The 13,726-nt window shown below is 42.2% G+C and overlaps 5 protein-coding genes across 5 annotated transcripts; 4 read left to right on the top strand and 1 right to left on the bottom strand. All coding sequences in view use genetic code 12, as the record gives it.

The window, feature by feature from the left end:
- Positions 1-163: 163 nt before the first annotated feature.
- On the top strand, positions 164-1,492 carry VPS62 (Vacuolar protein sorting-associated protein 62; the record flags this gene model as incomplete). The annotated part of the gene is made up of 1 exon (XM_006685476.2): positions 164-1,492. One exon carries the CDS (start codon positions 164-166, stop codon positions 1,490-1,492), a length of 1,329 nt encoding a protein of 442 aa, XP_006685539.1.
- Positions 1,493-1,691: 199 nt separating this feature from the next.
- On the top strand, positions 1,692-8,163 carry TSC2 (Tuberous sclerosis 2-like protein; the record flags this gene model as incomplete). Its single annotated transcript, XM_006685475.2, has 3 exons — positions 1,692-3,415; positions 3,489-3,498; positions 3,685-8,163. 3 exons carry the CDS (start codon positions 1,692-1,694, stop codon positions 8,161-8,163), a joined length of 6,213 nt encoding a protein of 2,070 aa, XP_006685538.2.
- Positions 8,164-8,512: 349 nt separating this feature from the next.
- PSN45_005076 (uncharacterized protein) lies at positions 8,513-9,601 on the top strand (the record flags this gene model as incomplete). The annotated part of the gene is made up of 1 exon (XM_006685473.2): positions 8,513-9,601. One exon carries the CDS (start codon positions 8,513-8,515, stop codon positions 9,599-9,601), a length of 1,089 nt encoding a protein of 362 aa, XP_006685536.2.
- A 203-nt stretch (positions 9,602-9,804) lies between these two features.
- On the bottom strand, positions 9,805-12,153 carry PUF3 (mRNA binding protein puf3; the record flags this gene model as incomplete). Its single annotated transcript, XM_006685472.2, has 1 exon — positions 9,805-12,153. One exon carries the CDS (start codon positions 12,151-12,153, stop codon positions 9,805-9,807), a length of 2,349 nt encoding a protein of 782 aa, XP_006685535.1.
- Positions 12,154-12,710: 557 nt separating this feature from the next.
- Positions 12,711-13,706, top strand: PSN45_005074 (uncharacterized protein; the record flags this gene model as incomplete). Its single annotated transcript, XM_006685859.1, has 1 exon — positions 12,711-13,706. The coding sequence occupies one exon, from the start codon at positions 12,711-12,713 to the stop codon at positions 13,704-13,706; it is 996 nt and encodes a 331-aa protein (XP_006685922.1).
- Between the last annotated feature and the right edge of the window lie 20 nt (positions 13,707-13,726).

Below are 13,726 nucleotides of genomic sequence, written 5' to 3'. Positions count from 1 at the left end.
TAATAGCTCTGGTACGCACACGTCTTCTCGTTACAGTCGATTGCGCGGACCATGCATAATTGTAAATGATCACTGCTTGTTTATCGCTACTCCGTATCTTCGTTTAACCCCTTTTTACATTACTTGTTTTTGGTTCTACTTGCACTACCAGTCATATCCATATATGATAGCTCCATCGGCAGTCATATCTTTGTGCTGGCTAGTCCTATCCACATCAGTAGCCGCTTCCGCGGTTCCCTACTGGCAAATCGATAAAGGATACATCCACGAGACACTTACTAAAGACACCGCAAATATCAACAGCATGCTCCGAAAGGCGCCTGGACAGTTCCGTCACTTGCCTCCCATAGTGGATAACCCCACCCCTTTCCAGAGATCCATTCAAGATGGTGAAGTACCTGATTATATCCTCGAATATGCTCCTGTGGTTCATCTATACTCAGAAGAACGGTATCTTCCGTACGACATTGGCAAATTCGTTACTCATTTTCATGTTGAGTATGACAATGGAACCACCGTTCCAGGAACAGAGGCAAATATGAACTTGAAGAAGTTGAGTGAGTTGCCCGAAGAAGAAGATTACTTTTTGACTTCGAACTCTGATTTTGATTCAGACCCAGAGTGGATTACGGGTATCAAGAACAAGCCCTCGCTTGCCACTGGAGAAATAAAGGATGCACCCGCAGTACTTATTGTGGTCGATAAGGGCAATGGCTGGGTGGACGCTTACTGGTTCTACTTCTATTCTTTTAATTTGGGTCCATTTGTGATGGGTTCTGGACCTTATGGGAACCACGTAGGCGATTGGGAACACTCATTGGTGAGGTATTACAACGGAGAACCAGTCATTGTATGGATGTCTGCTCACGGAGGTGGACAGGCATTCTACTACCATAATTTGGAGAAGTACGAATCGAATCCAAACCATCCTATACTCTTCTCTGCAAGAGGCACACATGCTAACTATGTATCGGTGGGACAACATCCCCATGATTTGCCATATGCAATATTGTCTGACTTCACAGACAGAGGTCCTTTGTGGAACCCTACAAAGAACTACTTGGCTTACACATTCGATGGTACTAGGGTGTATCCTGCCACCACCAACCGCAACCCTCATCACGTTGGTCGGGAGAAGAAATACCACAACTGGCTCAAGTTCTGGGGACGTTGGGGTGATAGGAAGCTCCCTGATGATGATAACCGTCAACGCTATCTGTTTATTGGAGGCTATAAGTACATTGACGGTCCCCGTGGCCCATTAATGAAGAACTTGCTCCGCATTAAGCCTTGTGAAAGACATAAATGGTGGAACTTCTGGGCGGGCTGCAATGTTCGGCAAAACATTAAATGGGGAATTGGGGTCGAAAGTGAAGGTTACAATTGCGGTAATGTGTTTATTAGCATCAAACCCAATTGGTTGCGTAAAATCATCCAGCACGTTACCTGGGGAGGATTCTTCTGCTATGCTGCAGATATTTTCTACGGTTAGACTAATTTTTAAATGCTTGCTTTTACCTTGTTTATGGTTCATGATAATTAGAAACTTTAATAATGATTTATGTATTTTGCAACTTGGCACTTTTTTTTCGCAGTCGTTATTCCGAGATGAGTGGTTGCAAACCTTAAAAATTTTCAAGCACACCATTAACAGGTTTATTTTGTCACACTAAAGGATTTCCCGGTAGAAAATGGACATTACCAGTAGCAAGAAGGATGAGCTATCAACCCTTACATTTGATGAGTCCCGAACTTCTTCTAGCCCTTACCAAAGAAACCCCACCAAATGGGAGCGGTTTAAAGACTCTTTTAAGAGATACGAAGAACAATCAGCACCAGCCTGCGAAGGATACGAGGAACTCACCGACCTTGAAAAGGCCAACTTGAAGACAGCTAACTCTCCTTTGAAACGAGAATTGAAACCAAGACATTTACAAATGATTGCAATTGGGTCGGCGATCGGATCTGGTCTTTTAGTGGCCAGTGGAAGCGCATTAGAAACTGGAGGTCCGTTGGCAGTTTTGATATGTTGGTCGTTGACGGGGTTGTCTGTGTTCTGCACAATTCATGCCTTGGGAGAATTGACGGTAACGTTCCCAATTTCAGGGTCTTTCAACGTTTATGCCAGCAGATTCATCGACCCATCGGTTGGATTCGCAGTGGCATGGAACTACTTTCTCCAGTATTTGGTGCTTTTACCGTTAGAATTGGTAGCTGGATCAATGACAATACAATACTGGAATACCACTATTAACCCCGACGTGTGGGTGCTCATCTTTTATGTTGTGGTTATCTCAATTAATTTCTTTGGTGTCAGAGCGTATGGAGAAGCTGAGTTTATCTTCCTGTCCATAAAAGTGGTCACAGTGACAATGTTCATTATTGTGTGTATTGTGATTGCGGCAGGTGGTGCTCCGAACGGTCAGGCCGTTGGCGGCAAGTACTGGAGAGACCCTGGTCTTTTTGCCCATGGCTTCAAAGGTGTCAGCTCAGTATTCGTCACCCTGGCATTTGCTTACGCTGGAACCGAATTGGTGGGATTAACTGCAGCAGAGTCTCAAAACCCTCGTGTAAGTTTACCTAAAGCTACCAAACAGGTATTCTGGAGAATCCTCTTTTTTTACATGGTTTCTTTAACTCTCATCTGTTTCTTGGTTCCAAGTAACGATCCAAGACTTTTGGGAGGAACTTCTTCTGTTGACGTTACTGCATCTCCTTTCGTTATTGCTGTTGTTAACGGTGGCATCAATGTTCTTCCTTCATTCATGAATGCAGTTATTTTGGTATCGGTCATATCTGTGGGTTCTTCCAGTGTCTATGCAACATCAAGAACTTTAACCGCATTGGCAGAACAAGGATTTGCACCCAAAATATGTGGCTATATTGACAATTCAGGTCGTCCTTTGGTGGCCATCATCATCACCAACGTCTTTGGCCTCCTTAGTTTTATTGCTGCAAGTAACAAACAATCCGAAATCTTTACATGGTTGATGTCTATCAGTGGATTGAGTTCAATCTTCACGTGGATGTCGATATGCCTTGCACATCTTCGGTTCAGAAGAGCATTGCGCTATCAGAACAGAACAACCGATGAGCTTGCATTCTCTTCCCAACCAGGTGTAATAGGGTCGCTCTACGGGGTTGTTCTTTTCACATTGGTGCTTATAGCTGAGTTCTGGGTTTCATTATTCCCCCTCGGCCAAAGTCCCAACGCAAAGACCTTCTTTTCTAATTACCTAGGCTTTGTGGTTCTTGTGGTGTTCTACATGGGCCACAAAGTTTGGTCAGGAAATTGGACGCTTTTCATTAGGGCCAAAGATATGGATATTGATACCGGACGTGGAGAGAATGATTTGGAAGCTCTTAAAGCAGAATTGGCCCAAGAGAGAGCCGTGTTGCAGTCCAAGCCTCTCTTGTATAGAATCTATCATTTACTCTGTTAACTTTGAATTCATGCATTTTTTTGAGAGCATAATCTTGGTTGGCAGGACTTCTAAAGTCCATCTTAGATTTTAATGTTAGTTTCTTTCAGATGAAAATTGCGAAAATAGTAAATCACAAAATACTACACCCTGCGCTTAAATCGAATAGCTATTAAGCTATAATATGTCAACACATCACCCGTCGTTCAATCGAAGTTCAGGATTTGGCAATGTGTTCAAGTCTTGGACGAACTCTTTGAAGACAACCAGCAGCAAGACTGTTCCTGTCCAGATAAATGCCACTGTGGTTGGTGGAGGAAGCGAGCAGAAGAAACTCTTTTCTCAGTTACAAACTGGACCTTTGCCCCAGCGAGCATCCACAGCGGCCAGAATGACCGAGTCATTGAAGAAGTTTACCATCTCTTCTATTCCTGAAATATGGTATTTGGCAAGAGATATGTGTGAACCAAAAATCCAGTCCTATATTCGAAGAGTCACACTAAAGCTTCTCATAGAGTGTATTAAAAATGATGATTTGACGAGCACCAGCACCAAGCTAATGTACTTCCGTGACATAGTCGCTTTCTGCCAGCTTTCAGAGTTTAAAACGGATCAGGAATTCGACTTATTTTTAAATGCTTTGAGAAACTTGACACAAGATGGTAGGGACATCCAAGAGCTATACATTTATGAAGGATTCTCATCACTTCCCCAATTTTTGGTCACAGCGTTGGCAGCACTCGGAAGATTGGCTAAGAACTATACGGAAAAGAGCACCGAGAAGGAGCTAGAAGAGGATGTTAATTACCAAAATATAATCAAGTTGCTTGCATTTATAAAGAATTGTATCAAGTTCAACCCATATGCATTTGACGACAGCTTCACGATAAATATACTGAAGAAAGCTATACATATTGCTTCCCGAACCACTAATAATAATATTTTGGTCCATTGCATTGAGCTTCTTTCCACCACCGTGATATTCACCACAATTCCTCAGGCTCAATTGTTCGAGGTAATAGCTTATATGTGCTCGGTATTCGGGTCAAATGAGAAGCTGACGCGAATGGTGTGGGATGCTATCACCATTCTCGCTTCCCATAGCTCCTTCTATTTGTTGAGAAACTGTCTTATCGAAATCCTCACCAACGAAGCTTTATCGACTTTTAAGACCACTGAATCGGAAAATGCATTAAGTGCCGTAAAATCAAACACAACCATTAGCACTATTGAGCATAAACCGTCAAACTCGGCCTTAAGCTCCTGTGTTGGGGCTATCCAGATAATTGAAAGGCTTGCAGTTCTGCCTTCAGTCCTGAAGAGTAGTGATTCCTTATTGGTACATTTCCTTCCAGCTTTGGTAGAGATGTCGTCCTTAAACGTCCCAGCTTTAAACACAACCATATTAAGGTCTTTGGATAGGCTCTTTTCAAAGAATTCCTACAGCACATTAAGCGAAGCAAATGTCAATGCTATGGAGCACGTTTACCTGTTCCAATTGTGGTATTCATCAAAAACCTCTATCTATGAGTTGCTCACCAACATAAAAATCTTGAGCGAAATTGACGTCAGCTACTGGAAATCCATATGTATGTCTTTGCAACATGCCCACGAAGCTCATGAACTTTACACCCCAAAAGAAAGACTAGTCAACTTATTTACTAGAAACCATCAGTATTTGCCTAATGAAACCATCAAATATGTCCTCAAGTATTACTCTGAAGAGAAATGGTTGACAGTGTTAAATCCTTTTGCACAAGAGAATACCTTCAAGCTTTTAAATTACTTTTATTTTACCAATGGCTCTCATCCTGGTAGTGACCTTGTATCAGCTGAGGATTCCTCAGATATAAAGGTGGAGGTCCTTAAGTGTATTAAAGGTTCGTTTGATATTTCGTATGCCATTTCAAAGTCTGAATTCAACTTTGAAATAGTGGTGGATATTTTGAAAAGGTCTTTGAATGAAAAGGACGAGAAGGTGCTTGACTACTTGATCAATGAGATATTTGTCAAAGCTGTCATGAAAGCACCATTCCAAACGTTGAGTCAAATTGTCGATGAAATCGTCCCTTATTTTGACGTGAGGTACAACGGAAGACTTAGAAGCTTGGTTTCAATTGAATCTTCAGCTTTGAAAACCCATTCCTCCAACAGTATGGATACTGCCATCCCAGGAAAAATTTCAAAACCTTTCAAATTGGCAATAACAAAAGGATTTATAAAGCTTTTGATCATAGAATCCACTGAAGATGCAGAGAAGGCGCTGGAAACTTTCCGTACATGTATCTTAATGGCTAAACATGCTTTGTCGATAGAAGACTCAGAATTGTTGCTTGTGGTTCTTAAAGGGTTAATCAGAATAAGAGCTTCCAATGAAAATTATTTGTATTTTGCAAACACAACCGACATGGAAGGATTAGCTACCGCATTTGGAAGAAGTACTTTTGCTCTGGAATTCAAAGATAGTCCGGACTACAAATGGAAATTCCCAGAGAAAATTGATTACATTGATGAAAGATATTTTGACCGACCAATTCAAAATCTTAAATTATTCAACCCCAACAGTGAAAAGTTGCAAATGGATCTTGGTGAGTATACAATTGATATAGAAGTATGGTTTTCCATTGTGTTGGATATAATGACCCATTTCATTGAATGGGAGGTGTACAGTTTTGTGTGGGCTCACTTCTGCCCTCAGCTATCGAACATGAAGTTGTTCGCCAATAGCCGAGAACAGATTCTCAGTTTAAAAAAGGTGGTCTGTGATCAGTTGTTACTTAATTTGCCCAGTAATATTAAGTTTCCTGAAGGCTTTACCAAATCCCATTTACAGGTGGCTTATGTTAGGGTATTTTCGTCATTAATTGGATACCACCGACTTTTCAGTAAGCACGACGAGGACGATATCATAAGAGCTTTGGTATTTGGAATTGACTCGTGGGAGAAAACAGCCATTCCATCTATTCATATTTTGACAGCTTGCTGTTATGAGATACCTTTGTCTATCAAAAAATACTTATCGACTATTCTTGCAAAGCTTCAAACAAAAGTGACTAGCGTTTTTGTCAGTTCCCATATCTTAGAATTCTTGATGTCTTTGATCAATATTCCCAGTCTCACAGCGAGTTTGGATATCGATGACGTGAAGCGAATCTTTGGTATATCCTTCAAGTTTGTCCAATACGCAACTGATGCTATCAAGAATACAGGCAGCACAGAAGATAAGGGACTAGTTCCTCAGCATGGATTAGATGCAGAAATTGACAACACTCCCTCGACACAAAGATTTCAAGAGCACGCTTCTGTGCTTTTGCAGTATGTGTTGACGTTATCGTATAACGTTATATCTACGTGGTTCCTTAAGTTGGAAATCAGTGTGAGAGGAAAGCTATCGTCCTTTATCTTGAAAAACCTTGTTGCAATCAACTCCAACAACAAGGAACTTGATGATCAAGTCATTGCATATGTCGACTTGATCACTCGGTTCACATATTCTAACCTTCCTTTGAAAATGGTGAATCCGAAGGCAGCACTTGACCAATTAAAAAGTGAGGAAGGGACTGTTGCCATTAAAAGTTGGATAACCGGGTCAGTTATTGTCACCATAGGCACCAACTCAGATACTGGGAAGTCAACCGTCGTGTTTCGGAGACCTACGGGTGCCACAATCTTGCAAATGGCTTTGGATGAAAGAATGCTTTCAAGCAAATCAAAGCTTTCCAAAAGTCAGACCTTGAGCCCCAACTTCCTCCTTCTCCAAACATTTAATCATATTGATGGAGATCATAAGTATCGTCCTATCCCCTTAATGGACGATGCGGTGACCACCCGTGCCATTACCACACTTGACCGGATTCCAATTGTCGAGTTCCATAAGATTGGACTCGTATACATTGGCCGTGGCCAAATCAAGGAGAAGGAAGTATTGGCCAATAGAGGAGGATCTAAAAGCTACCAAAAATTTGTTGATGCCATGGGTGATTTGATCAAGTTGAAAAACTGTAAGGATATTTACGTCGGAGGATTGGACACTGAGAATGGAACCGACGGAGATTTTGCCATTTCGTGGAGTGATAAAACCGTGCAAGTCGTCTACCATACAACCTCCCTCATGCCTAATCCTGATGAAGACATATACTTTGAGCATAAAAAGAGGCACATCGGTAACAACTATGTCAATATCTATTTTGATGAGAGTGGTCATCCATTCAACTTCAATCTCATCAAGTCCCAGTTCAACTTCATCAACATCGTCATCTCCCCACATACAAAATCGTTCCACACCTACAACAAAGAGCCTATTGAGGAGACCACGCGACTCTTCAAGATCAAACTTCTTCGTAGAAGTGGTGTTCCTGGAGTATTTGCAACCTGCCACTTCAAGATCTTTTCCGAAGATGTTCTCCCAGCTGTAGTCCGGAATCTTGCTATCACAGCCAACCAGTTTGCCAGTGTATGGCATGCAAACTATCATGGACAGTTTGTATCGAATTGGACTCACAGGGTAAAGCTGATCAAGGTATTGAAAGAAAGAACTATTCAAAGCCACGAAGCTTTAAAGCAAGAGCAGTTGAACCAGGAAGATAGCAAATTGGGGGTGAACGACGCAACTCAATCGTTCTTGGAACAGCTACAGTTCGGTACGGTCTCTAGCACCATTGAATCCCTGCATCGGTACGAGTATGTTAAAGACAGTGATAATGAGTTGTACTCAGTGGTGGAGTTCAACTCGTTTGCTTAGCGGGCAAAAGCAAGGCGTGCGCTCACCAAGTTATAGGCTGCAAGAAAACTATGGCTGAATGTCTCACACCACAGTTCATAGCAAATCCTACTAAATAACACTGATTTAAAGACCACAGACACTTTAAAATACACTAATGTAGGTAGTTAGTGCTGAAATAAAATACCCAAATTACTTAGGTAACTTTATTTGTATTTGAAGCCTAAAACAATATTCAGCCGTTAAAACGTTATCTAATTGTCAAGAACATTAATTTTGCTCACCATCATCATTTTGAATTTGTAATAATCTCATCGATTTCAAATATTCATATTTGTTTGCCGACATGGCTGGGGAGCAGAGTTTAAGTATGGACTATCAGGCCCTCCTTTCTAAGGGTTTAACCAGTGTGAAAAAGAGCCTTGACGCTGAACAGGAAGCATTGGCTAATTTAAGCCATCAATATAAAACGGATGAATTTTCACAAATCCAACTCATGAAGTCTCTAGATGTGCTTTTCGCCGTCAACATGAAGGGAGGTAAAGTGGTGATGTGTGGAGTGGGCAAAAGCTTCAAAATCGCCTCCAAGTTATGTGCTACGTTGAATTCTCTATCTATCCAATCGGTCACGTTACACCCGACCGAGGCTCTTCATGGCGACTTGGGTATTTTGAATAACAGGGACACCATAATCATGCTTACAGCAAGCGGAAATACCCCCGAGCTTCTTGATCTTCTTACCCATATCCCCGAAGCAATCCCTATCGTTTTGTTGACATGTAATAAAGATTCAAAATTGGCTACTCACCCAAAGACCAAGTCTTTATTGTACACAGAATTGGCTCCACATTTGAGAGAAGAAACTATTCACGGAGTTCCAGCTCCAACCGTTTCGGCGACCGTGGCGTTAGCATTGGCAGACTCTGTGATTCTTGCATTATCCGAGCTTATCGAACAAAGCGAGTCAGCCAGAAAGAAGTTATTCTCTATAAAGCACCCAGGCGGGTCCATTGGGGCCAATTTGAGCCACTTGAACGAGAATGTTAACTTGCTGAATCCCAGAAGAAAGATCCTGAATTCAAGTTATTCTTCTTTCTTGAGCCTCGAACAGGCCAGAAGTATAATCAACAATTCTTCTGATCCTTCGTCTTCGGTTTCTTCGGACGATGATGACATCAACGAGAGCCAGTTCGACAGTACATTGACACTAGAAATAAAGGCAGCAAAAGATTCTAATGTTCAGAGACTCAATAGTGCACAACTCCAAGGTCTTTCAGAGTTGGAGTTTGTTAAACATTTGTTGACAGCAGAGTATTTTGTGACCTCAAATAAGGGAAAAGACTACGGAGTGGACGTTGCTACTTTGAAAAAGTCTTATTTAAAACACAGCAGTACCGGGAGAAAGTGGGAAGAGTTCAGTTCTGGATTGGAGCTGGAGTTCAAACCCCTTTGTCTATGACCGGAACAGATTGAATTTGTAATGTTTAGATCAACTTATATGATAATGAAAAGTAATGGATTATAATTTTATACATTGATAGTATTTCAACTAACTATAAAACAAGATAAATTTAAAGTATAAACAATTTCACTATACACGAGGTTTGTTCCAACAATATTTACAAGAGCACCTTCTAACAATACCACATTGAAGAAGCATGCTCATACATTTTCAGCTTCAACTAAGGCGGTCTCAGCAACAATTATCATCTTTTCAACAGAGGCAAGATGCTTTCCATAATTGTTTTTAGAGGAAATTTGCTTCAAGTACTGGCGTAACTTCAACACCAAAAGCCTCTTTTCCTGACTCTTACTACTAAATCCTTCCACAAGTTTTTGAATGACATAATTGGCATACTGGTCCTTCATCATGAGTGCCAATGGCGAGTCATCTTCCACATCTTCAATAGAAAGGTCTTCGTTGCCCAACAAGACCTCATGAAGAATCTTTTTCCTTTGCTCAAACGTACCAAACTTGATACACTTTTCAATCACATTAGAGGCGAACTTGTGTTTGGAAAAATTCACCACCGATCCAAGCACGACCTTTAAGATAGCTTCTCTGTCTACCATGTTACCTCTTTCCAAGATGTGTTGCATCACATAATTACCGTATTGGTCTTGGATCAAATAAAAGATAAACCGATTCAATTCAGCCAAGATCTTGTCTTGATCTGCCACATCCGAATGTTCTAGCAATCGTTGAATCACTCTACACCCATAAGGGTGAGTAGACAAGTGATAAACCTGACTTTCCAAGGCTTCAAGAATAAACCTGACGTTTTCGAAAGGAATTCTTTCAATCGACTTTTGGATGACATGATTACCATTTTGGTCCTTCGCACAAATCAATATATGGTTCTTCAACTCAGTGATGATCTTGATTTGACCATCCAATTCAAGGGCCTCGAGAGCCCTTTGAACAACTCTGCATCCATACATTTGCAAAGACAACTCGTAGATATGTCCTAACATGCTCTCCAATAAGATTTTCTTTTGAGTCATTGAACCATGTTCGAAATACTTTTGAATCACGTAGTTTCCAAACACATCTGTCATTAACTCGTAGGAGATCACTCTAATTTCGTTGAAGATCACTTCCTTTTCTTCTTCCGAAGAATGAGGCAACTTTTGTTGTATAAACCTCGAACCGTGTTGATCCTTAGTAAATTCCACTGCATGCCCATAAATGTCTTTCAAAAAGTACTCTTTACCCTTTGCGTTGGAACGTACTTCTTCAAGTAAGGGAGACCGATAAATATGAGGCGACTGCTTGCTATTAGAAACCTTGGCATTTCTTTTCCTATTTCCGTTTGCTGGTGGGGTTGGATTTCTCGCAGCCGGCTCAGGCTTTTGGCTCGTGGATTCTTCAGCAACTTCAGGGTGAGCAGGCATAAGCGGAGGAGATGGCTGGAACCCCGGAGGAGATGGCTGGAACCCCGGAGGAGACGCCTGGTACACCGAATAAGGAGTGAACGGGGTGAACATAAATCCCCCAGCAGGCATATGACGTGGCATTCCAATACCTGGAGTATGGTCATAGTCCTTTCTACCCTTGGAAGCCGTCAGTTGGTCATGATTGTTGGCCTTGGACGTATCAGCACCTTCGTCGCTATCGTTGGTGCTATTGAAGCTGTTGCTGGTATTCAGATCCATTTGGTACACCATATTGTACATTCGAGGGTCCATGAACGCAATGGGAGGGGATGCCATCATAAAGCCAGGAGGTGGAGATATGGGATTCTGGATACGATTGTACTGTTGGAACTGATACATGTCGGGAGCACCACCTGGATTAAATGGAGTAGCGGCCGCTGGGTTCCAAATGTTATTGCCTGGAGGAGGAGCAATTCTCTCATCCTTCAACTCCTGGGTCAAGCTGGCACCAGCCTGGATAGGTGAGGTGTTGTTGTAGTGATCGATTTTATCTGAGATTGACTGGTGCCGAGACTTGGCAGGAAGATTCAAGCTTTCATTTATCGATCCTGTTGGACTCGAATAGTTTATATCTAAAGGCTGCTGCGTGTGGTTAAAGCTAGTTCGACGAGAATGGGGCCGTTCAAACTCGAGACGGGAGAAGCCATTGGTGAACTCGAGGTCCTTGGTAGCATCTGCAACCCCCGAGAACTTCTGAAGAAACGAGTCTTGAGGAGGGTGGCGGTTGGCTATGCCGCCGGAGATGGACGCCGTACCTAAACCCAACCGCTGGGCATTGGGAGAAGGCGACGTCTGCCCATATCCACCGCCCACAGGTGCAGTGATGGCGGAAAGAGCGCCAGTACGCAAGCCAAAGATGTTACCAGAACTGGCATCGATGTCGGATCCATCATTTAACGATAAATGGTTAGAGACCAAGTCACTCCCCACCGTACCCATTGGATCATTGTAGGAAAGCATCTTGGCGACCTCTGGTTCGATTTTATCGAGAACGGACTGATACTGGTGGGACGTGGTGGCCCCACCCAGCAGTATCAGACCTTTGTTGCTGTTGGACCAAATAGTGTCGGACATGTGTTGGTGCGGTGAGAGGAGAGGATGAATTTGTGATTTCGCGGGTTGGGGTGAGAATTTGTGATGATGGACGGCCACAGAAGGGGATGCCATTGTCATGAAAAATAGAAATTGGACATGGTTGAGTACTGCAGAAGCAATATGGGTGTGCAATTGGATGTTGTAGAGGGTGTATTTATATATGGATGAACTTTTGTTATAAAAGAGTTGGATTAATGTTTGTTATGAGCAGCCTGGATGATGATTCCAGTTTTCTAGAGCTTCATCATCCTTGGTTACTACCCGTGCGCCTACTTACCGGGTTGAGGATGCTGTTTCAGCTGTCACGTTATCATATATGTAAGCTTTTCTGGTGATTTGAAGGTCTATTCAATAAAGCACCTTGTAGAATATACTCTGCTGACTTTGAACCACATTACCAGGTAAAATTCCTTCAAATACCTTGCATCCTGGATATTTACCTTCCACATGTCTTTATTTTCTCTCTTCATTTTCATACTCTCTCCATCAAATGTTCAACACCTACTTCCGAATGGCACTCGCGAATTTTCCTCTTCATGTCTTCTAAGTTCAATCAAGTAGCAGCAGAGAAGCTCATCAACAATCTTTACCACAAGACGTTGCAGCAAGCCAAGCTCAAGGTTCCACATGTGACAAACTTTCTTTATCGAAATCCGCCCCTGTCAGGCTCCTCTCTTGACGACCTTGTGGCCAATCAATGGAAACTCAAACAGTTGGAACAAGCACCACTAGACTTACCCGACCTTCAAATCACCAAAATCAAGTCCAACATCCTCATCTGGAACAATCCGAACTCTTTGCTTGTGAATACAGACTTTTACAATGCCTACCCGGTCCAAAGAGATGCTCAATACCAACTCCCTCCAGATGCTAAAGGCATTGATTTCTGGGCAGTTAAGGCCAGAAACCCCATCACCTTATCGTTTTACAATCAGTACGTATTGGTGTTCCCCAGCCATGACCTTGCAGCTGCCTACTGGATGGAGACCCGCAATAAGACCCTAAATGGACTTCCCATGAACTTAAAATTTGTAGAGCCTTCTAAACGGCTCTTGTCCCATATAACATCTCCACTCTTTGGCAAAGCCAGCACCTCAAATTCTGGCATTCCTGAACCCAAAGCGGCGGTCGAAGAAGTGTTTGCCAAATCACCAGAGAAAATGCAACTAATAACGCTGATTTTGCAGAACCCATCTAACAACTTTGCTAATATTTCGCAGCTTATTGATTTCAACAGCCGCTTGAATATGGTCCTTGTTAGGAACTTACCAATTGGACTTTCAAAACACGCACTTCCTAGACTTCTTTGGAACTATGAGTTTCCTTCAGATATACCGCTTGACAATTGCTTTATAGAAGTGGTCAGAGACGGGTTCTCGCTGGTCAACCGTACGCTCATCAAGTTTGCCAATCACGAAAATGCTAGGCGATTCGTCAGATCTTACAACGGTACCAAATGGCAGGGCCGTATTCAAGATAAGCGTAAAGTAATACAGCTGCACGAACCGATCCTTTGTGAGATACTCTATTAGGAGCAATATGTAATTATGTA

Source organism: Yamadazyma tenuis, chromosome 7 (genome assembly GCF_029203305.1).
Source record: "Yamadazyma tenuis chromosome 7, complete sequence".
NCBI classification, from domain to species: domain Eukaryota; kingdom Fungi; phylum Ascomycota; class Pichiomycetes; order Serinales; family Debaryomycetaceae; genus Yamadazyma; species Yamadazyma tenuis.
This window is presented reverse-complemented; position numbering and strand designations above follow the sequence as displayed.